This window comes from Megalops cyprinoides, chromosome 18 (assembly GCF_013368585.1).
Source record: "Megalops cyprinoides isolate fMegCyp1 chromosome 18, fMegCyp1.pri, whole genome shotgun sequence".
NCBI classification, from domain to species: Eukaryota; Metazoa; Chordata; class Actinopteri; order Elopiformes; family Megalopidae; genus Megalops; species Megalops cyprinoides.
In genome coordinates this window covers 6170073-6195355 of record NC_050600.1, presented here as the reverse complement: position 1 = coordinate 6195355, position 25283 = coordinate 6170073, and the positions used below count along the sequence as shown (strand labels likewise).

Below are 25283 nucleotides of genomic sequence, written 5' to 3'. Positions count from 1 at the left end.
CTCTGAACCTCTGGACTAGACGGTAGGATCTGTGTTACCCTTGCAATTAACTCCGGGGCTCATGGTGTACTTTCATAATGACTGAGTCATTCCTCTCTATGTGTCTTTCCCTTTGACCAGGGGGAGGTCATGGCCTCCCTCCAAACCTGCATCCGCTGCCCGTATGCATGGACCACTTAGGCAGTGCTGCCTCCTCATAAACGAGTCTAACATTTTATTTTCCAGTTCAATATACCTCCACTTCTCTCAGTCCAGTAATGATGTGGCAAAATGGCTGTTAGCGTTCAGTCATTCATAGATCCGTGAATGTGAAAGTAGCACAAGAAATGAGCTAGCACTGTTCGTACCAAGCAAGCATGAGAGGCAAATTAGAGCAGATTTTTTGCAGCTTGTTGAAGGTGACCAATGTTTTCGAGCATTTTCACACACGCTCTGGGCTATTCAACTCAGAACACGACGCTGAAACACCGAACAGAAATCTGTTGCAGACACAATGCTAAAACATTTTTTAACCTTGTATCATTATTCATGTAATTCACCTCATCCGTTCTCTGCTGAGCGTGGCTCTTTATATCTTGATTGGTTTACAGTCTGTTATGGTTCGTAGTTTCCCAGAGCCTGTTGGTAGTCTCTGGGCATATGGTTAATGAAATTGTCTGATCCTGGCAAAGCCGGTCTTGCAGAATGGTGAAGCAGCAGTGGTTGCTGACATGTTGATGTCAGACAGCTTTCTCAACAGTGTGTAACTGTGCAGTGCATGGATCACTCAACACAAGAGAAAGGACTCATTTCAGAATAAGTCCTGGTGTAAACACAGATGAGCATCTTGTCACCATGTCATTTGTGACTGTATTGTATGACAGCTGGGCTGTGATTGGCAGGGGGGTGAATGCACAGTAATTGTTAGCTTGACAGATCCTATTCTGAAACAGCCTTACATTACACAACACGCTATGGAATATAACATCACATGTACTCTCACTCATGTGACACCAGTATGACAAAGAGTTCTTAATGTGCCTCATGATTTAATAGGCACAGCTAACAGTTGGTTCTTTGGATAAGTCTTGGATAAGAACAAGTATGTTCTTATTGGTTCAGGTAAATGTTAGAACAACATGTCATATCCAGGTATAAGGTAGTGGTGGCTGTTTAAAGTCTCTTCCTTTAACAGACTTTGTATGTTTTGTGTCTGTGTGTTTGTATGTATGCTTCTGTCCACATGTGTGAGAGTGTGTGTGTGTGTGTGCGCATTTGTGTACGTGTATTTGCGTTCGCGTGTGTGAAGGTCTCTCGTCCTCCACGAGGACCGTGAGAGGTGATGCTCCCTCCCCCCCAGCTGAGGCGAGCCACGTGACCGGAACAGCAGGACCCGCTCGAGGACACAGCGTCCTCTTCCCTCCGCCCGCTCTGTCACTGTCACCAGCTCCACCTGGCAGGGTCACGCTCCACACCACGCCTCCAGGCCAGCCTGATGCTCCACACCACACCCACCTCTCATCTGCGTCATTAAACCCACAGATCCGCCTGCGGCCAGCTTTTAAACATGGCTGCCTTTACTGCTGTGGTTGCACACTAGCAACGAGACGCAGACCTGTGCGGTTTTTTAAATTTTTTTTCCACCTCAGCTCCTGGGGAGCTGCGGTCCAGCTGGTGTAAAAAAGTCTCCGCATGTCTCCGCTCTCTCAAGAGCAAGAAAAATGACTTAAGTCACAGTAGCAGAGAAAATAACTGATTCAGTGAACTAATTAATGGGCCAGGTGGTAAAGAAGCCAGAGACCCTCTAGGCCAAAAAAAGAGAACAGAAGCAGTGTGGAGTAATGTGATTTCCATAAAGGTTTGATCTGAGCTTTGCTCCTCCAGCACCTGCAGGCAATCCATACAGGGCCTGTGCCGGGTGGAGGCAGTAATCTGTTGTGGAACTGGGTGACAGGGAAGGTGAAAGGAAAAACAACAGTGCAAAAGCCCCATGGTAGTGGGACACTGCAGTCAGAGCAGTAATGAGACCAGGTCTTTATGTGGTGTGTGTGTGTGTGTGTGAGAGAGTGTGTGTGGCTGTGTGTGCGTATGTGTGTGTGTGTGAGGGGGGTTACAGTATCTGTGGAAATCTCCTGGGAGACAAGGGAAAAAGCTGACAGTGGGTACATCAATGCTGCTTTTTTATCATCCATTCCGTGCCATTATCTTGGGAAAGCAGGCAACAGACCCTCCTTTTAAGACCGCAGTGGTGCAGAGATGAGATAGCAGGGGAGGCTGAATGCATCACCCCGGCATTCCCACTGAAGGACACACCGTCTTCTATCAGTACTGCCCCAGGGGCCCAGGGCCCAGGGTTCACATTAATCCCCGGCCCCGGGACCGATCTGTCCGGATAGGGCTGGCATACCGAGCGGATTTACTAGCGAGCCGGGAATAAGCACTGCGCAGAATACATACTCTACAACGATAAGCACCTCTATATTGTCATACGCGCAGGGGGGGGGGGCATCCGTGAGAGCAAAAATAAAAAAAACTGAAGACTGCGCGCTTAGCTGTTTTAATGGAGCTCTGGTTTGATGGCTCCTCTTCCACGGTCCCTCCGCCAGACGCGCGCTCTATTCAGGCGAGGTCTAACGCGGGGAGGCAGACCGGGGCGGTTCACTTGGTCGCCTGGCGGAAATCGCGGTGAGCCGCCGCAGACTTTCCGTGCTGATTATCTGCGTGTCACTGGCTTGACAGTTCAGGGAGGTGGTCGGGAGCGACGGTGCATGGAACAGGACCCTCCTCCCAATGCTTCCAGCCAGGTTAAAGACGAGACCCTCTCACCGATTTCCAGCTCATTTATTCGCTGATAAACGTACTCCCCACCCATGCATTTACCCCTAAATGTGCTGCCTTATGTTGCTGTCATAACTCCGGAATGTTGAGCAGCATACAAACTACTGTATGGTTGGCACTCGGCTGCCTTGAAACTTTGCCAACAATTTAGGTGTTAATATTAATTAACAGTCAACATTGCTAAGTGCTACAGTACCTGACATGTAGATGAGTCCACTGTAATATTCAATTGCAGGTACACGTGTTTCTCTCTCAGAACCACCTTTGTAATTGTTCTTTCATTTCATTAAATTTCCATTTTATATTGAAGTCTGTTTAGTCAATTCTAAGTGTTGTATTTTGACAACCTCTATTATGAAGATCATTGCAGTCAATATTGTTTGACTGATAATAACATTGTCAATTGTTAGGGCCTGGTATTTGATTTACAATAGTTTTACATTCTCATAGAATTTATCAAAGGAAAAAATTCCACTGACATACTTCCCCTTTGAGCTATTTGATTCAAGGTTACTTAAAGGCAGTAGAGGCAACATTTCTCTACAGTATGTATTACTTAAGGCTAAAAATATTTCCTCAAGATTCTACCTGTGATGAGATATAAGATTTTGTTAAACCTTTCAGGACAAGGGGATGAAAACAAGGCCAATTAGTGTAACTTTAAGGTCCACACAATATATTACATCATCTCAAATACATATTTACTTGTTTTGTTGAAAGTCTTTATTTCTTGGAGGGAAACATGCGTAGAAAGGCGCACAGACTTGAAGAAAAAAAAACAATAATTAGAGTCGAGCTTGAAGGCATATCCCACCTCAAAGACAATCTTCAATAATCCATTACCCTTGGATGCCAACAAACAGAATTCTAATGTCATGGGGACTTAAACCAACAAAAATAAAGGCCAAGCAACTATACTGTCTCTGTTGTTTGTTTTTCTGTATGAAACAGACTTTCAACCATTTCTAGTAGGGAATTTCAGGCTCAGAAAGTACAGAAATTAAGTTGTTAGATCTGTTTATTCAAGCTCAGGCTGGCTGGAATGAAACCTTGACTCACCTGCCTCTTAATAAAATGTATTGAATTACTGTTGTGTATATTTGTTACACTTCAGCCAAAGTCACAAATGATACAGGCTTTGCAAGTAGGATAAAATTTGGAGCAAATCAGTACACAGCACGATGTCTGAACATATAAACAGAAAAATGATTGCGCAAGAGAAACAAATATTTCACCAGAATTTCCTGTTGGCGGGACATCCCCCACCCAAAATGATGACCGGAAAAGGTTGCATATGTAGTTCCCCCCCCCCCCCGATGAAATGCAATTAAAACCACCCGCCCTACCCTACCCATGGACAGAAAACAATCTAATTTCGCTTACTCGGTCTGCGTCTGCAAATGCCCTCAAATCCTATTTCCAAGAGTCAATTAGCATGCTCGCTCTCCCTGGTCATCCTGATGTAGCTACTTATTAACACCCACTTCATCCTTTTATCCATGCATTATGAGGTACAAGTTCACCCAGGCCAACTCACAAATCGCAATGAGCCTGGTGCATATGCAGCACGGTCCTTTCATACACTTGTTATGGTTTGAGGGCTAGCTTTTACAGGGATAAACTCAATGCCCTGTGGGTTGTAAAAGGCATTTCAAATACAGCGGTACTTCCGCTTCCTGCAGAATCAACTTAACATTTGTCTGTTTTTTTTTTTTTTTTTTGTTTTTGCGCTGAGGCTTTAGTTTATAGTTTGTGTATGCCTGCGAATAAGGGTAATGTACAATCAAATTTACAATGGTAGAAGTCAGGAATGGCTCTGCATAATCTCATCAGAAATGCTGTGACCTATTTAAAGACTAGTCTGTGATTTGAACGAAAAATACCTTTGCTTTCCATTCATTACCTTTTCATACTGAAAGATATAGTTAGAAAGTTAGTGAAATGCCTTGATATCAGTTCAGTCCAGGATGAAATACGTTTTCCTTTTAGAAGACATCAGTGGATGATGAACATAAAATATGCGGTCATGAGGGTATGGGACGGATAGTAGATTACATTCATAATGTACTCAGGTCCAGACATAATAAGTGATTGTGCCTGAGCTGTGATGGAAAAAAAAAAAACAGCACTAATGGCTGCCAGAAATGTTGGTGGCATTCACTAATGAGGCATGAAGGGCCTAACTCACAATTAAGCAGCTCTGTTCTCTGAGAGGACATCCCTGTGTGCCTTTGTATATGATGGGTGGGTTATTTTTAACATGCATGTTTATCACAAGGATTAACACGCTAAAACTGGGAGGCGATTTCATGAAAGTGGCTCATTAAGAAAATTTATTTCATTAACTAAGGCTTGCATTATTGAAAAGTAACATCTTTACATGGAAATGTTAAGATGTTTGAAGCGTGACATTGCGGTATAAAACTCAGGTTACTGAAGATGAATCAATCAGTGAATCTCTGATATGGACATTTAGGGATATTTGTTCTATACATTTGTTTAACTTTATGAATAGACCGTAAACAACATACACTTTAAATCTTTCCAGGTTGATGAACCATTCTCCTTTAAAGGTAACTGACAAAACCATTAAGAAATGATATATCTTACATAATAGCAGTTAGAATAACCAAACAAACAGTATGTCTTCAATAGCTATGGCTGAGAATGGAATTTTAAATATACTTTGTGTGATGTCATACAGCCCTCTGTTGTGCATTGAGGGGTATCTGATGTTTGCATTGAGTAGTCAGGAACATGTCGTGTGGCTCCTGTTGTTTCTGAACCTTTTATTCCTCTAAAAGAAATGTCTCAATGAAACATTTATTGACATATCCTAGCAGGCTGGCGTTTGTCATGTACCGGAACTACACCGTTAAATCTGTTCACTTCACAAAATGCTATGTTTTTCCCCAAACATATAATGGAGACTCTCCTCTCCTCTTAGGAGAAGACTTGAGCCATCCCATGAAAGCATGCTGGAAGGAGGAACAATGTATAAGTGTTTGAAGGGAATGATATGATGTCTTTTACACAGTGCTTACAGTTCACAATGAAGCAAGTGGTTTGTGGTCTCTGTGGAGATGAAAATATATTATTAAATGCCAGCTGACAAAACTAATGGTCTCCAGATAAGAAACTGCATATTCAGTATATATGTGCAGTACAATGGACCAGAAGATATACCACTTCAAGGCCTACTTGTCACTATCAGTACTTATTGTATCCTGCCTACATTAAATACTTGTTCTTGGGCCATTGTGCCACATTGTCCCAGACCAAAATAAGATTCACTGACCTTTACACAAGGTATTTGCAGGTAAGAAATCATATAGAACTTGTATGAAAGATATATGTCAAAACAGAGTAACCCAAATTTGTTGCTACACACATATCACAAAGTTCTCTTTTGCGTCAAGAAGATAACAGACGGCATGAATCCACAGTACGTGTTTTCTGCCCCTCTGTTTAGTACAGTATAAGGTGAAGAACAGGCAGCTGAAAAAGTTAAATAGGAACCTTTGGCAGACTTGTTTTAATCAAATTTACACGGTCTGCACAGCATGCATTACTCTTGGTAATGGTCTGGTGGAGAACGGCAGTAAAAATGAAATGAGAACGCAGGAAAAAAAATAATAATTACTGAGGTCTAGAGTGGGCTGCTCTTCGTCTGCTCCATCATGCAGTATAGCAAAGCCCTCCCATACCGTAATGAAGAGACTGTTTGATATTATCAAACATTACTCAGGTTTGCAACCCAAAAGGGATGAGAGAAGGGACAGACGTGTTTTAACTATGTGCAGCGTGAATACAGGCACATCCATTACAGATATTAAAGGATTTATTTTAGAAAACATCAGCATAATCAGGCAAAATTTATAAATTACATTTAGTATGGATCAGAATAGAATTCGTTTTGACCGGAGCAAATCTCATAGAGTCGCTACAGATTTAAAATGTTTCTCCAGTCTTAGCTGAATATATTCACCAGTTCAAGCCCATAAGATGAACACACGGAATGTTTTCTTTTTTAAATGGAGCGTTGGGTAATAGAAACAGCATTATAAAAAGGAACGTCATGCTCATCTCACAGTGGTTATTCCTGGGACCTGCTCAGCTGTCCTCCTCTCTATCACAAAGCATTGTCTGAATGCCTTGAAAAGGCCCTCTTGGTTTCTTGTAGACAGACTATTGTTTGGTGCTCTTTGAAGTGCCACCTTCGCGGAGAATTGAGGTCACGCTAAGATTCCTTGTCCAGTGCTATTGCTGGGAGACTGCTCCTGCTCTAAATATCAAGAATCCGCCACGAGAGGAGTGCAAAAAAAGAGTCAAATGGTGACAGGAGATGGAAGCAAAAAGCGGTCTCTGCTCTGTGAGCTGACTCATTGTCACTGCTGACCGTTCCTTCAAAAAGAAGGCCAGGTAGTGCATCAGGAAAGGGAATAATAGTGATTATTTTCTCTAAACTTTTTGTTTCTTCATCCAATGATCTAGGCCAGGAGTGTTAGACTTAGATCCAGGAGGGCTGGTGTGTGTGTGTGTGTGTGTGTGTGTGTGTGTGTGTGTGTGTGTGTTGGTCTTGTCTCCAACCAATTTTTTCCATTTTAACCAAAGCCAGTTATAATAGTCTGCATTTATAATCATAATGCATTTATAATTCAAATGCATTTGAATATACACTGCTGTGAATAGCACATTCAATTGCAGTATCATCTATCAAAAAAGCAAATGCATTAATGCTGAAAGTCCATATATAAATTTAACATCCCTGTGCTTTTCCTCTTTTCTGAACACAACTCACAATGCAAACTAAACAGAGAAAATGTCTCCATTTGTGCTTTAGTTTAACTGGTCTCTGTGAAAGTCATTATAGCCATTATCACAGGATATCTACAGGAGCAATTTCATGTGGGGTTCTCTGGAAGAAAGGCTATAGCACTTTGAGAAGAGCTTTCTGTCCTAATGCACTCTCACACCTGCAGCTGTAATGGACTGGGCCCATCCAGTGGGGATGAGAGTAGTGGAAAATATTAGGCTTTTTTTTTTTCCCTCGGCAAGAAAAGAGCAAAGCTTTAATGTGAGGAGAAGAAACGCCACAGTAGTGATTGATCCATGGCAAATCCCATAGTCCCCACAGTCCATTAGCAAGGACTCCACAGCCTCCAGAGAAGTGCATTGCCATTATGTGCACCAGGCATTTCGCTCAGACAGGTTACTGCCATTATTGAGCTCTGCACCAAAGTTGGTGCTCCGCTCCCAACAAACAATGGAAAACTGTGGAAGAGAGAGCGACTAGTCGGCCATGTGTTCGATGACTCTGTGTGTTATGTCTGCTGTGCGGTCATCGCTTTGCCATGCCTGGAGACAGTGAAAAATACACCCAGTGCGTGAGGGGTGCCTTCCTTAGCCCACTATAAAAATCATTGCTTTAACACAACCGACAGGAGCCACTCGCTCGGAAAATTAACCTTTTATCTGGGTGCTGGAATGGTCACTCCCGTTGCCCCTCTGGGATTTTTTTGCCTTCGGTTCCGGGGGGCAGACTGGGAACTGTTGGTGATCTGACGTGTCCAAGTTGGACGTGTCTGGTGGCGGGGCTACTATGGGTCATGCGATTGCAGCAAATGCCTGATGGGCCGTGTGAAGGGTTGCCAGAATCACCACAGCAAATCCCCCATACCCCAAGCCTAGCAAACAAACCCCTAAACCAACCGCACCAACGCAGACAGCTATTTATACTCACATTTTCCATGATGAGAATTTGATCTCGGGATAACACCATTTCATAATCTACATACAGTAATACATATTTTCTGTCACGTTGGGCAAACACTCATTAATCAGCGTACCACACTGATTGTGTTCTCTCTGCTTTTTTTTTTCTTCTTTCCTTGATAGAAGCCATTTATAATCAGCAGCTTCGAGCGTACAACTGGCACTGCATTCAGAATGAGTACATTCTCACCCTAAACGTCTGTGATAGCATTACTTTTCTGCCCTCATTAGTGGGTCTCAGCAAGACATCGACACATGAGAAACCGGGCCCAGCTTGACTGATACCCACATGACCTTGCAGGGTTTCACATGACGAGGCCCCTTATGGAGGAGTGGGGCTCACTTCACCAACATTCTCACTTCACCATATTGATGGCAGAGATGAAGTGAGTTTTTACTTTTTTTTTTTTTTTTTTCCCCTTGCACATGTTCGTAAATACACTACTTCATTTCGGTCTGGTGTTCACGATTTCACACCACTCGGTTCTTCCCAGATTTTGTGCTGGAGTTTTAATCATCTGTGTGTTTTAGCATGTTTTTCAGTAATTAATCATGCCTTGTTGGGAAAAAAAAAAAAAAAAAAACAACAGCAACATAAATCATTTTGAGTGTCCCATAAAGATAAGGAAGACAAGCGTGCTGATGGGATCTAATTACCATCATGTCATTTCACTCAGTGTGAAGAACAATATAACCTGAGACACTTGGTCTTAGATCCACTATGTGCTTGAAACATTGTCACTGTCATTTTTGACCTTGTGACAGTGATGATCATGGATTGGAGTAAGATACCATCTCCTTTTCCATCTCTCTTCCCTTTGCTTGTAAGGTTTGATGAATAGGGGGAGAGGATTTTGCCATCTCTAGTATAAATCCATTCCCGTCAATGAAGGGATTGACTTATGCTAAGTGTATGGTTGATATGACATGTCTGTGTCAATTCTCAGTATGCCCAAATGTTGTACAGTCGTACCTTGTTAGTTTCCTCATGTATTTGTGTACATGTATCTGTGCAGTAAAACTATGATATTCTTTGTATTTGGCTTCTCTGCTGAACTGCATAAGGACTGTAGTTTGGACTGACAAGCCATATTGAACAAGATGTTGGGAGGAAGTGTCATTGGTTCTGGTTTTATAGTCTCAAACTTTTCCCCTATTTTAATATACATCAAAATTCAGAGAGTGCGTGGCAGGTCTTATTCTTTCTTAGCTATGATTACAATTGATTGCTCCCTCTGATTGAGCTGATTTAACTGATATAGCAATTGATTCTCATTTGACCCATTCTTTCCCAATGGTTTAAGTTCTCCCTTGATCAACACTCACTCAAAATAACAAAAAAAACAGGCATTTGGACATTCCGCTCTTTAATTCTCTGTGGCTGGTATCTCTTTTTTGGATAATTATGTTTCTGCCCAAGCTTCAACACAATATACAGGAAAAAGAGAGTCACAGGCAGTTGAAAGTCACACCTCAGCCTCCAACGCCGCGCTCCCCTCTCCACCAATGTGACAAATCCACGCCCAGGGTGCGAATGCAAAAAGGAGGAGTATGAGGAGGAGAATGGGGTGTTTGGAAGATCCGTTTAACCACTTTGGTACTGAGACAGTATAACCACTCAGAATGTGTGCCCTGTGTCATAGAGCCGCGGTCTGTGCGCTGAGAGAGAGATCGCTGATCCTCATTCCTGATTATACAGGCTGTCCTTCCTTCATGGTTGCCACTCTTCGCTGTGAACGCCCTCAGACGAGATGACCGTGACGGTTCTCCTTGAAGAATCCATGCCAGTTGCATTTTGAATAATTCTAGTCTGCTGCCTCTGTATAATTTAAGGCCACAGTCTTGTGAGTTTTCTCGCTTTTCTCACTTGCTTGGCTTTTGTGGGTCATCTCACTGGTATTAATATTTATTCGCTCAGCAGGGCACTTTGATCGATTACATTTTATATATTATACATCTGTGAAGGTGGATATTTATTCAAACAACACTGTGGGTCATGAATCTGTAAAATTTCACCTCATTGCATTTGACTTTAAGGCCGCAGACGATATAGACCGGATAAATAAGTCCTAATGTCTTTCCTTAGCCCTTACATCACCAGCTTAGCCAGACTAATAAAATCTAACATTAATGCAGTGTTTTGGTGCCATGTAGCAATTCAGTGAAGCAGTGTTTGGCTTTCAGAACTGTGAAAAAAAATAACTCACTAAACACTGAAATTACCCACGCGGTTAGTCTGCAGGTATGAATCATCTCCTTTCCATAGAGTCAAAATATCACCGCACTCCATAAAATATTGAGATATGTGCTGCCGTGAACTGAAAATACGTACCTGAATGCTGGAAAAACGGAGTCTTGCTGTAAGTGAGAGAAATAATCCCACTTTCTTTAATCCTGGTTTTGAAGAGTCTGCTTTTTCCATTTATACCCATTCTACTCTTCTCTTACACACACAACCAGTTCCCTCAGGGAAAGATTAAGAATCATTGGTCAGATGAGTGGCTTAGACCCACATAAAGCAATATGTCATCTCATCCCTACTGTAAAAAATGGGCTTTGTCAGCCTTATTTGGTCTTTGGCCACTTTGAGTACAGGAGCAGAGGTGTGGTATGGATGCATGTGCTGTTGTTTACCAGGACAAAACCTGCCTTTGACGACTGATTGTGCACTGTCCAGGCAGCCTTAAAGCACTGGATATCGCAAAGCATCTCGTTAACTGGCTTCCTAAATCACAATTGCATCGCTAATTTCAACACAAAAGAAGGTGGGTTTTCTAAGGGGCCCCGGGTGCATCGCCGAGTCTGATAGGAATATTGATTCGATTTCTTCCCAGCGCGCCGGCTTGACTTTCAATGAGGTCAAAACGAGCGATGAACATGAAAGGGACCATCCATCAGGTGAGAAATGGGCCAGAGCAGGCCTGGTCTGAGATGCCCTTTTGTGAAACGCGACCTTTCGAAACACAAGGATTTCCTTTCAGCCACACTGAGCGCAGGTCATGCGTGCCACCTCCCGCTCCCCAAACTCTGGCCTGCATAAAGGTGGGGGTGCAGACTGCGTGCAGTGTCCGCGTCAGGGCAACGCTGACATTTTACACACATCTGTAATCAACAGGAAACATTCGAGAGGAAAAAAAAAAGCAGTATATATACGTCTGATGTGTTTTTTTTTTTGTATTTTAACCAGCTGCACTGATGCACATCTATTATAGATTTAGCATGGACACACACAGGAACTCTGGCAAGTACATAACACAGGTGTGTTGGGAATTTTCACAGCTCAATATTCTGCAGCAAGCTAACACTGTTAATAATGTTGTTTATAACGTTCATGTTTCGAATTTTACTTGACATAAACTGAAGCAGTCGTAGGATATCCAAATATTCAAGGTTAAATCCTCAGTATCCAGTCAATCCAGCTTTCTACATAGCTGCTTCATCTTAGAGTCATTGTTGTCAGGGTTGCTATCTAGCTGGCAACTCAAATCCTGTAGTTAGAACATTGCTTTGTTCACTTGCAAGATATATCTGTGTGAACTAGTGCACTCAGTGGCTAGCTAGCTAGCTAGAGCTAGCCAAATGGCTGTGTAATTTACATTTGTAGCTTGCATATAGTTAGTTTCCACATTTTGTATTTTTCTGTGTCGATTGTGTGTGAGTGTGTGCATGTGCATATGGGGGTGTGTGTCTAAATCTAAATAGCTACCAACAAAATTAGAACATGTGATAATCAAGCAACTACTCACTGGCAATACCATTTACACAATTACTGCTTTACAAAACACAACAGTTTAATGTTGACTGCATTTAGAAAATGAAACAGATGTAAATTACTGAAGAGGTGGATGGGATGGAGCAAAAGCAAACCAGTATGAAATCATTTAAAACTTAGTTATTGCTATTGCTATGGTGAATATTGAGTCTCTATTTCCCTGTATGACAACCTGACTGAGGAAACAGTACTGTTTTCAGTGAAACTGTACTGTTTTTCTTCAGTGAAATGACCTTTTCATAACCGTAATATGCATTCCTCTGTAAAGCTCACCAGATACTTGAAACTATTTACTATTTTGATTACTGTTACGCTTAAAGCTTTGTTTTTGCAATCAGCACTACAAGCCCCATTCTCGTGGGTTGCTAAGTAACATGCAAGATCACATTCTGCTGCTCAAAAAAATAAATAAATAAAATAAAACCTCAAAACTTCTCTCTGCTGCGTGCATAGAATTCACCTCAGCACCTCCAGAGAGGTCATGAGAAAAGCAAGCGTGTTGGAGGAGGAATTTGCACAAAGCCAAAGCCACAACCTGCAGAGAGCATTAACTGAATCCACCCACAATAATGGCTTGACTTGTTTTTTTTTTTTTTTTCTTTTCCCAACCAGAGGCACTGCTCCAGGCAGTTGGCTTTTGGGAATCCATCAAGCTTTGATAGGTCAACAGGGCTCTTACCTCCTCCCACGGCTTCCCACTCTCCTACTCCTACATTGTCCAGTGTGTACCTCGATAAAGCCGTGTGAGAAAACACAAATGATGCTATGAGGCCCACCAGTCACTCAGGGGCTTAAATTGCTCAACTTGGAATGTAGAAAAATAATCTTTTTTTTCGTCCTCCAAGCGAGGTATACCATCGATTGAGATATAAATAATCTCTTTGCACTCCCAAGGTAACACGAGCATTCTCGAATCTTTGACATTGAGGCGGGATGCTAAATTTGCTTTAAGGCCAGGTAATGCTGTGAGATAGCTACATGTTACATGGGTTATAGCTACCTGCTTATTCTTCATGTCTTCAAATTAAAAACCGTTGGAACAACCTACAATTCCATTCTGATCAAAGTGGGGAAAAGTAATAAGTCAATGCAGGGAAAAATAATAATTCATGCACACAGCAGCAAAAGGCAGAATTTGAAATGTTGAGAAAATAGGCAGCAGGGGCTATGCCATTTATCTTTATATACCATAATAAGTAACTAACCTAAACTGAGCAAATGAACTATGAGAGCGGATTTCATTAACGTATGCAAATTGCACCCAATATTACTTGCTTGACATGCTGTGACAGTGGGGAGCTTTCTTGATTTTGCAAGCGTGCACACGTACTGCAAAAAAGTCCAAATATTTGACATGATCAAGGGTTGTTATAAACACAAGCCAAAATGGCCAGGTTAGGACATTGTTAGCTGTCTGTTAGAGTCATTTCAGTCTCACTTTGATTTTGTCCATGTCCAGGAATAGTTGCCTGAAAAAAGCTGAACTTGAGTCAAAGTCCAAACGGCTTGTGTCAGAGTCACTCAAAGTTAATGTCAGGCTGAGCTATCAGAGGGACTATTGCGACTACCAGTGTCTGAGGCCTGAGTGTTGTACACTTGTGATTGGATCTATACTTGAACTGTGGTAGGGGATGGCACTGGCAGCCTATATTCAAGCATCCAATCACTCCAGGTTCTCACCTCATTCTATTTTATAGGCTTGACAGTGCTTCGATGACAGTCTAAAGTGGTCCCTGAGATTGTTGTCCATATTGGGAACTGAGATATTTTCATTGGCTGCCATTTTGATGGATAAATCCTCCCTGGAACCTTGGAGTAAAAAAAAAAACTTACTTGAGTAAAAAAAAACAAAAAACAAAAGTATGTGTTGGATTTGCACTGTTTTATTACACTGTTTCATTTATTATCTCCTGTTTAAATGTGTACAGCAACATGTTAATAAGCATGTGGACGCTTTAACCAACATGCAATCGGATGCTCTAATTACCACGGCAGTCACTCTCGTATGGGTGGCCCACTTTCACATGCAGCAATGACTAATGATTAATCCTCCATGTCACGTTTCCCGAGCAAGTGCACTCTATCGCTGCCAGATCTGACCGTTTTTCAAAACCAGGGAGTACGACTTGCAGTTAACCCATACATGCTCCTGCCAGATTGTTAAAAATGTGTCTCCGTAAACAACACACGGACCTGAGACAAACTCTAGATTCGTCTTATTTTCCTTGCCTGAAGCACTGCCGTATACAGAATGCTGAATGCCTTGCCGCTTAGGCGCTTATCACCACGCTCTGAGACATGGCTTTAAAACATTCTATTATACCTCTGTCATCTTTCTCGAGATGGGTTTTCCACGCGGCACGCAGTAATAGACCCATTCCTTCTGCCCTAAATATATGTGGCAGAGCGAAACGGGAATTAGAATTTGGCACGAAGAGGTGAAATGATCACCCCCCCCCCCTCAACCCCGCCTGATTGTGAGGGTGATCTTGTGACAGCTCGCAAGAAAACTAGCGATGAAAAAGCTGGCGACCCAGGCTCCCCGCAGGTGCGTTGCTCGTCTTGGACGGCGCGGGTTGACAAAGAATAAGCCTCCCGGTGTATTTTTCCCTCCTGATCCACAGGGCCCTTCCACCAAGAATCCTCTGGCCTCACAAGAAAGGAGGAATTTCCCCGTGGCAGATGGTGAGTGACGCTGCCTACGAAATTACCGCGGGCACAGGGTAGTCATGAGGCCCCGCTGTCCTCTGCCAGCCTCGGAGCGATGCCCACACGGCCCACCCTCCCATACCTCTCGGAGCAGAAAGCACGGCACCGCTCTCAACCAACAGCCGAGTTGTGTATTTCAGGGCTGTCTCCTCGACTGCAGGGAGAGAACAAAGATCGCGCCATATGGCCGTAAAAAGTGCAGCTTGCCGTGACATAACGGGTGACATAACGGTCTCCATACCAAATAACGAGCGACACGCTGAAGGCAACCAGGTTAATAAGCAAACTTATCCAAACTTAGCCTCCCCCACCCACCCCAACTCCTGCGTGCAGGCACAGCACGTGTTCAGCTGTTCGAATCTACATGCAAATGGAATCCGTGAAGAAGCAGGTCTGAGAAACGAAAGGGGAAACAGACACTGTCTGAGCAGATGTAATTTGTGTTGGGGGGCAGGGCCCAAAGACTCTCCAGTGGGTAACTTATATTAAAGGGTAAGCCCATGGGTGCAGTGTGTGGATCCTGTAAAGAGGACATATATCAGCCACAGAGGCCAGGCACAATTGCCCCAGGGACCGACAATTGATTTTGATCAAATAAAACAGGCTGCAGGCTCCCATTTTGCACCTATCAGACAGTCTGCCTCCTGCTCCTCTCCCCCACCCCTGCATTAAACACCAGGCCCAACCACGTGTGCTTGCCATGAAAAATGGCCCTCGTTTTCAGGAGGGGATCAATCTGGTTAAGTGACCTCCCGGGGAGTTCGTATCCAGGTGCTGAGATGGGCGACAGCCTTTGTGATTCCATCACAAGAGAGGAAGCACGGATGACAGTAAAACGTGGGGCGGGGGGGGGAGACACCCTTCAAAGTGCCGAAATCTCACATTCACCCTCAAGGTCTGCAGGGTCGGCCTTGCCTGGCTGCGAGACAGCAAGCCTGGCTGGGGCAGCGTGGTGGAGCACAAGCCATGTGGGAATCCAGTCAAGGGGAAGCTGCAAGGGCGGACACGCTGCAGCCAAAGGCGCTCCGAGCCGTGCCAGGGAATGACGCACTTCTCTTTCTGCACAGCACTGTGCATCACGTCGGGGGCCCTGGTGGGAATCCGTGCTTATCTAACTCCAAACGTCACGGTTTATTTCTGACCGCCATGGCCGTGGCTTACGTAATCTGCACACGACCAGAACTTGTGATTTGATTGAACTTTTTCCCTTTTTCAACTCGATTGGGAACGAAAGAGCCCCAGAGCAGGCTACCAATATAACTTCCTGCATCGCTTTACCAGCTGGGGGCTTCTCTAGAATCAGGTTAAATGTGCTGCGTTAGGAGGCTGACAAGGGAATTCTTTAAAATGAGGTTAAATATGCTATAAGGTGCATTAAATTACCCTGCGGAAGGTTAAAGACAATTGCATTGTTTCAATAATTACACATCAAATTTTGACTACTCATTGCTATAATGAAACAATAACAAACATGACCACATCTCTGTTCAGTAGTTAACAAAATACAGTGAACTATTGTAGGCAATCAAGTGAATTCAATATCCAGTCACAATCCAGAGAATAATGTTTGTTTATATGTCTTCATTTTTTGTCACACACAAAAAAAAAAAAACATTTTTGTACAAGGCAGTTAAGAGTTATATATATGTATATATGTACAGTACCACTCAAAAGTTTGGACACCCTTGATTAAGATAATGGCAAACATGCAAAGACATTCATTCAAAGACATTTTGATCTAAAAACTAAAAAAAAAAAAAAAATGAAACAATAACAAAACTAACAAAACTAAAACTTAAATGCTTGATATGTGTTTCTTAGACAAATATAAATAGTGAAGTTGATGCCAATGTTATGAATTTGTTTCCAAAAATATTTTTTAAAAATATATTTGGCTACTTTGATTTTTGTTTAATACTTTTTGGTCACTGCATAATTCCATTTGTGTTGTTTCATAGTTTTGATGTCTTTACTACTATTCTTAAATGTGGAAAATAGTAAAAATAAAGAAAAACCCTTCACTGAGTAGGTGCATGCGTCCAAACTTTTGACTGGTACTGTATGTGCCTTAATATCACCCATTTTTGATACCTAGGTGATAATGGCCCATGGTCCTTTCTTTCCTGCTCTACATCCCATTTTTTGAAGTGCTACTTGGCATTAAACTAGCTGAAGGGGCAACTGAGGATGATAAGAACATCAAATTAATGAAATGTCAAGCAGATTTAAATTAGGCAGAAAACATCAAACCACAGCATCAATGGACTCTCAAGACCAGGCAGAACAGTATTACAGAATAGTACAGAGGACAAAGCTGCAGGATGTGGATCTCTACGATATGCAAAATATGCATCAAACTGCCAAATAATTATTTCAATTCATCATCATCATCATCATAATCATCAACATCATCACCAAATCAGATTAGTGTTACCTTTAAAACTCCACTTGCTGTCTCATATGCCCAGATATATAAATCTTAACAATAAAGTCAAAAAAGACCTTTTGATAATAGTTTTATAGCAGGCTCAAGATATGCTTTATGTTCCAGCTTCAGTGTTAGAACAGCTGCCATCTAAGACAGAGACGGGTATCCTGCAGATCCCTGGAACATTCCTGGTGCCATGACTGCAAGCTGCCGGGAGTTCCGTGACTCCCATGTGACACGTTGCACTGCTCTGACATCACTGCTGCCAGACCAGAGTAAACCAAGACAAAGCTAATCAATCATGCACTTATGCTGATGCTGTTTTTTTTTTCTTCTTGATTTTATATACCAACAAATACCAACAAAAATAAATACTCATTAAGCACTTATGGAATTGTACCTCAGCTTAGTGTTGTTTACTTCAGGGCATTTTCTGATTCATTCAAAGATGATTTTTGACCTTAAGTGGAGACTGTCTGAATGTGGACAGTGTATGAGATCAACAGCCAGAGGCTTAGTCTGAGGAGTGAAGCAGACTGCTGTACAAGTGGACCCCTCTGGGTAGGATCCCTGCCTAAATCATGACTGCTGTTCCACTCTATCATTGTGATACTGGGTGCCAAGAAGACAGCCAGAAAGTACCATTTCAGGTGCCTTCAGTATTTGCTTGGTTAGCTTTTGGAAACCTGTGAGCTATGCTAAGATGACTACACAACTGCCTTCTTAGGTTCTAATGAGCATTTCATGCTTTAAAGTTTGACCTTCATTTATCCTTCTCAACACCAGTCTATGCCCTTGGCACAATTACCTGACAAACGTCAATATTTCACCAAAAAGACACTCTGAGGTTTGGTTTCCAAGACATAAGAGAGCTTTGCAAAACCCTGGTGTCAGTTTTCTGTTTGAGTGAGGAAAAAAGGCTAGGCACACCATCTGTGATTCCACCATGGGCCATTTAACTCTCTCATATGCAGATGAAAATCTAGCACCATTCCCACATTCCCAGGCTGGGACAAGGACTTATTCTCTCAGGACACCGATTCAGTGCAGGGGTTTGTGGGCTTTTTAAATCTGTAGAAGTGGGGAGGTGTAGGAGCATTTCTGTGCTGTATGTATGTGTGTGTGTGTGTGTGTGTTCATGTGTGTGTGTGTGTGTCTGTCTGTCTTTGTGGACACATATTTGTGTGTGCACATGTGTGCATGCATCTGTGCATGTGTATGCATGCATATGTGTTTGTGTGTGTGTGTGTGTGCAGGTGCAAGTGTGTTTGTGTATGTGTGTGTGTTTGTGTGTGCATCTGCAAATGTGTGTAGGTGTGTGTGCATGTGCATATATGTGTGTGTGTGCGTGTGCATGTGCATATGTGTGTGTGTGTGTGTGTTTGTGTGTGCATGTGCATATGTGTGTGTGTGTGTGTGTGTGCGTGTGCATGTGCATATGTGTGTGTGTGTGTTTGTGTGTGCATGTGCATATGTGTGTGTGTTTGTGTGTGCATGTGCATACGTGTGTAGGTGTGTGTGTGTGTGTGTGTGTGTGTGTCCTGTGGCAGACGTTTTCTCTCTACACAGAGGCCCCCTGGCCTGCACCAGAAGGGCACTGTCACGGTTGCTGTACACCTGTAACGCCTGAAATCCACAGTTCGTACAGGTAGGCTGGCTCTCTTGGCCCTCTGAGCTCAGAGGTGGAAGGGTGGCTGCTGGTTGTGTTTTTCCACAGGTTCAGTACACACTGTCCTTAGAATGCGGAGTGATAGGTTATTGGGAGGACACACACACAGTCAGCCGCACAGCTTGCTAAAGCTGACGACTCTGTGCAGCGCAGTTACCGAAATGACGACTTCTGTTCCCTCTACAGCTCTTCTGGGATTGCTTTGGATGAATTCCTCTAGTGTGCACTGTGTAGTGCCTTTGAGCAAGTGTGTGTGTGTGTGTGTGTGTGTGTGTGTGTGTGTGTGTGTGTGTGTGTGTGTGTGTGTGTGTGTGTGTGTGTTGTGCCTGTGTGTGTGTTTCTGCGTGTGCTGGGAGAGGTGGTAAGCTCCAGAAACAACCTTTAATTTCACCCATCATTAAGCGTTTTTGTCCCCTTTTTTGTTGTAGCTGCCAGTCTTCCCACCTCCCCCTGCTCCCCACTGACTTCCCTCCGACGCTGCGTCATTCCTGAAGTCTAAACGCGGCTCGTCAAGCTGCTTCTGCAAGATGAAACCCATGCCAATCAAAGGACATATTTAAAATGTATACATTTAGCTAAGGCGGGACGCATCTCTCCATAAGTTTCTCTTTCCTCTTTGCCTTTTTCTCAGAACGGTTTCCTATATCACCAGGAAACCTCACCATATTATGTAGTGTGTGTGTGCCACCATGTTAACCCCAAAAGCGTGAGCGGATCCCTCAGCAAGCCACAGGCGCTGCTCTGATTTTCCAGTGTAACTGTGTCACACTCTTGCTGTGTCCTCCAGTCACGCAATTAAGATCACGCCAGCTCAGCACAGGCCCCTTTTAGGTCAGCGCATAAATCAATAAGTGTGAGGGTACAAGCAGCACAACACCACCAGAGCCGTTCATAAATATAATCAGCTGTGCCTCACAAAAAGGGCCCCAGTTCTGGTGATCCAGTGAGAGAGTGTCTTAGCTTGGTAAAGGTCTGCACTTATCATTTAACCTTCTCCTTCTTCAGTTTGTGCTGTTTTTTTTTTTTTTCAAAAAACAACAGCAGAATCTCCTGCATGGAACAGAGGTGACCGACTCAAGGGCAGGGAGCTTTGGCCACTGAATCTGTCCCGCGGCCTGTCATCAGTCCAGTTTAATTATGTGAGCTGAGAACAGGAGCGCAAATTCACACCTCTGGAAGTGACCGCCAGCAGGTCAGAGGGGTGGTGATAAGTCCCAGGAGGGCAGATGACCGTGTGTTTCTTTATGGTCATTCTGCCTCTCTCAGCCCCTGGGTCCTATGCAGTAGAGGGCCCTGCATGTAGTCAGTCAGGAGGGAGTGCACTTTGTCAGCCTCATTAGTACAGGGGTTCAGCACCGGGATCTTCCACATGGCTGCACCCTGTACTTGATGGGCCCTGAGTGGGGAAGCATTCCTGTCCCTGGAGTGTGTGTGTGTGTGTGTGTGTGTGTGTGTGTGTGTGTGTGTGAGAGAGAGAGAGAGAGAAACAGTGTGTCTGCTTTTGCATGTGTGTGAGACAGTGTGTCTGCTTTTGCGTGTGTGTGAGTCTGCATGTGCCTGCATTTGTGTATGTGTGTGTGTGTGTGTGTGAGAGAGAGAGACAGTGTGTCTGCTTTTGCATGTGTGTGAGACAGTGTGTCTACTTTTGCGTGTGTGTGAGTCTGCATGTGCCTGCATGTGTGTATGTGTGTGTGTGCGCTTCTATGTGTGTGTGTGTTTATGCATGTGTGTTTGTGTGTATGTCTCTGTGTGTATGTGTGTGCATGCGTGCCTGTGTTTATGTGCATGTGTGTGTGTATGTGCATGCATGCGTGTGTGTGTGTGTGCATGCATGCATGCATGCGTGTGTGCGCCGAACTGAGCAGCGTGGAGAAAGCTGAACATCACTGTCATGCACTTGCTCAGCGAGAGCTGAGAGCAGAGAGAGCTCCTGGTACTGGCGTCCCTGGTGTCAGCCTCCTAAATCTGTGCAGAGCTGAAGTTAGTCATCATTTCTGCTCCACCTTGGGTTCATCATCTAACGCAGGTCACTGCTGATAGGACCTCGCACGCTCCTGTTCTAACCAATGACAGAGTGATTGAGTGTCTGCGCTCTGATTTACTGCAGGGGTCACAGGGGGCCTTTGAGGAAAGGCATGAAGAAGTCATACCAAGCACTTACACTGGGGAAAAAAAGCGCCTGCCATCCCCAAATGGCTTCTGTTTATAGATGCAGTGCTGGTGCATTAAGAGCGTCTGTGAAGACCTGTTTGATCATTTCATATCACTCGCACTGGAATGACATGTACAGATGGTGTAGGGAATGCCTTGCAGAACTCCCCATTATGGGTATTTTGTTTTCATAGTGGTGATGGGATATTTTGGTATTGAGCACTGGCTGTAAAGATGACCCTTATCATAGAATCTACCAGAAAGCATGCTTGTCATGACATGGCCACACCAACATCAGTGTGAGTTCAGCTGATTAAATTGGTATAATATGCAAATAATAACCTTAACTTTGCTTTCAGAAAAAGAGAGAGTTGAGACTTGGTACACCAAAAACACAGAGAAAACTTTATATTTGAAGACATCATGCAGTACGCACAAACAAAGTAACAAACTGCCTATAAATGAAGACCTTGGAAAAAGCTACGTCTCCAGAAGGAAATCCTTTTGCACACGTATCAATGGATTTGTCCGTGTAGCGGCATGCTGCACTGGATACGAGACAGATTGCCTTATGCAAGGGTTTGTTTAATGGAACGAATCCCATTTCACCTCTGAGAGGAATATTCCTTGCAATCAGTGCTACCTTGCCCACATATCCATCATGCCACTAGTTTCAGCTGTCAGCCCCGTTGACCATGTAATTTAAAGCTGGCAGACAGTCGTTTTAGAATAACACCAAATAAAGCAGATTAACAAATAATAACATAACAAGCATGCCTCTTTTATAATTATATAAAAGTTGTTTTTCAATTGCAGAAGTCAATCACTCCATCCAAGGTACTTACCTTCTAATAATTGCATATTGCTAGTATATTATATGATTAATTATTGTGTAATATAATGGAAATTATATGTAATAAAAGTCAATTATTTATAAATATAATTCAAGGCTGCATAGACTGAAATAGTGTAGTATTGTCGATTACAGGTGGGAAACATATACTAAGCCAGTCGATCTCAGTGATTAAGTATAATTCGTTTAAGTGTTTGTCTTGAGGACGAAAAGATGCCTTTGCCTATTTTGCAGAATAGAGGGAAATGACTATAATATCATGGATAAGAAAAGACAAAGGGCACGCGGACAGCCCTCGACTCACTGCTAGTGTTTAGCTGTTGCGTAAAGTAGTAGTAAAGACAGGCTCACTCGTGGCTAACGCTCACGAGCAGCAGCTATGTCTGTAGACGTTGAAGGACGCTGCGTTTCATGACCAACACAGCGTGAGAACTCCTAAAAGCGCATGCTGTTTAAGAAGGTAACACAATAACTAAGCAGTAGTTTACATATTTAAAACTATTTTAACTCAGATGAACAAAAATCCTAATAGATTGTCACTGTTTTAGTTCTGAATGTTCATATCCATCCAAATTATACTGCGTTTGCCCTCTTATATTTGCCATGGTTTGATTGGAAATTACTAAAAATGTTGACATTTTTAAATTGGAAGTGTATCCATGTTTACGCTGCCAATGCCTGAACCGGCGTGCACCCTATTGTCAATAGAGGGTAGGTTTCACATGTTAAGGCGAACAGGTAAAGCACGGATAATATAACAAATTGAACTTTATAGCATATTTTGACGAGCAAATTGCGAAATGCCCCTGTGTCACTGCTTCTTTATCTGATGATAGGATGACTTTTTCTACATACATCCCTGTATCCTCAACACCATCACTCTACGGCAGTCAGGAAGCATGCTCTAAAACTTACCACCCAGTGCTTGTTTCATAACAAAATCCATGGCGATGGCTTTTAGTTCCTGCCGTTCGTTTCTTCACGATGTTACATTCAGATCGAACAACTGAAGTAGTCCTTTGGTGCCAGATCTAAAAATTACAATACAAAATGTAAGCGTGCTGGTCCCACGAATAACCAGAAAGCAAAACTCGAACGGTCAGAAACTTTGTCAGAACAGTTCAGCTCCTTTTCATCTCTGCTATAATTAACATAACACTTTGGATGCTGTTTGAAATTGGGGAGAGGATTATGACACTATCCAAGCCAAAAATCTCATTTGTGCTCAGAGTAATTTCATGTCGTGTAATTTATCACAACATAAAGGTCACATTGTTAAAGATATCCCAAAGGCCTAGCAAAGGACTCAAAAAGTTAAAGTAGCAGATATGCTTTGAAAAGGTAGAAAGGGATAATGCCATAATCGACTGTAATATAGCTATGTCATCGAAATTCACTGCGGACTCTTTGGTGTAAAACTAACTAGATAGCAATATAAGAGCGTCGGGACAGCGGAAAAAATGTCTAGTTTTGGTGACTGACGGATTTAGCCTTCCTTCCGTAACGACAGTTCTGGAGGGTACGTGACATTACATCTTAAAATGTCCCACCTTGCACTTAATTCTGTATTTAGCGCCACTGCCAATTGGTAAACTCGCTTGAAGGTGTCCTATTGTTTGCTGAAGGACCGCAAGTTCTCCGATACTTTTAACAAGGAGAAAATGCTGCAAACGACTTCCGGAGCCCGGTAATCCGCTTCCAATGTGAAAACTTTCTATTGCCCAATTAAAATGCATTTACGATTCCGAATGCTTGTTTAGTGCACAGGGGTTTCAATAATCTATAGTCGAGACCCGGATGAGTTTACGCAATCAATGCGATAGCTTTAAAAAAATAATATATCTGATTATTTCCCGATATCCAGGCGCACTGTCTCAGATGAGCCCTTCACGCTACTGTATGTGTCTACAGTTTCCTCCTCAAGCACTGAAAGATTTCAGCACCATTACTAGTGGAGAGCTCCCATTTCGTCCCGCAGTCGGGCAAAACCAAAGCAGCATTTTCCGAAGAGGAATCGTAGCATTTACCTGTCCCGGCGGCTTGTATCTTTTAGAGAGACGATTTAACCCTCCAAAATGAAGTTCACGCAATAGTAGGTGGGGATATTTAGCTGATCGCTCGGCGCATCCCTGTTTTTTTTCCCAGGCTTAAAGGACGTCCTTGTTTCTTGCTGCACAGCGGCTACGCGAGTGTTTGTGAAGGGAACTGCAGCTGCTGATGAAGGAACTCAGATCACATGGAGTTCTACCTTCTGAAACGTCCCACGTCCTGACAGAAAAGAGAGCAATCAATTATTAATGTTGCTTGCTCGCAGCGCGCCCTCCCTTTTTCTTACAATGGAATTTCCTGACTTCTTCCCTTGCACACGCTTGGAAAACTCTTGGTGGGTTTGTGTGACCTGTCTACCTTTACCTAACGTCTTCCTGATTTTTTTTTCTCTTTTTCTACCAGTTCTGACCTACATACGTGTTTCTGTCCAAAATGAGGTTGAATCGCCTAGACCCGCTCTCTCGCTCTAGGTGACGGTTTTCATAGATTACGATGATACATCAGTCGTTTTGTGTAATGCTTCGAGGCGCGTATAGCCACAGTAAGACGCAAGATTTTGAGTTTAGCATAAAGTCGTAACCGTTCATGTGGCAGTAATTGCTTCTGCAGCGCGCGCTGACCTCGTTTTGTCCTTGGGGTATTTAAAGCGGCACCGCAGCTGCAATTCCCCCATCCCCCCCAATTCCCTGAAACAAGTTCAACTTCCGTCTAAAGATGAATCGTGACAAGTAGCGTGGTCGTGTTGTAAATTTAAATGCTGCGACAAAACCCGAATTCAATTTATTTAGCTTACAGTTTTATTTTTAAAAATCTGCTTGGAGACGGCATGAACACACACCCTTCTCTCCTACATCGTGAGTGGCGAAGTGGGTGGATGGGGGGTGGCATCAGTGTAAAGATGCGGACGTACGGAACTCTCACCATGTTACAGAAAAATGCAGCAACGCTCTGCTATTGGCTAGAGATGTACGTATTTCAAGGGTGACCGAAATGGTGTCAGATATATTCAGTGTGGTTGTTGAAAGGGCTTTGACCGCACCTAGATCACCATGCAACTCTT

At 43.2% G+C, this 25283-nt stretch overlaps 1 protein-coding gene across 4 annotated transcripts in view; it reads right to left on the bottom strand.

Annotated features, from left to right (window-relative positions):
- The window catches only part of LOC118792902 (complexin-1), a 33112-nt gene extending 8031 nt beyond the window's left edge, over positions 1 to 25081 (bottom strand). Inside the window, exons 1-3 of one of the 4 annotated variants that reach the window (XM_036550745.1) lie at positions 25062 to 25081; positions 24202 to 24442; positions 23090 to 23205 (exon numbers count right to left, since the gene is read on the bottom strand). In XM_036550745.1, the coding sequence (XP_036406638.1) occupies positions 23090 to 23120 (31 nt within the window). In that variant the 5' untranslated portion in view covers positions 23121 to 23205; positions 24202 to 24442; positions 25062 to 25081. Of the gene's footprint in view, positions 1 to 23089; positions 23206 to 23724; positions 24086 to 24201; positions 24922 to 25061 lie in introns of those variants that run through there. The other 3 variants (XM_036550744.1, XM_036550743.1, XM_036550746.1) reach the window with 3 other exon arrangements.
- Between the last annotated feature and the right edge of the window lie 202 nt (positions 25082 to 25283).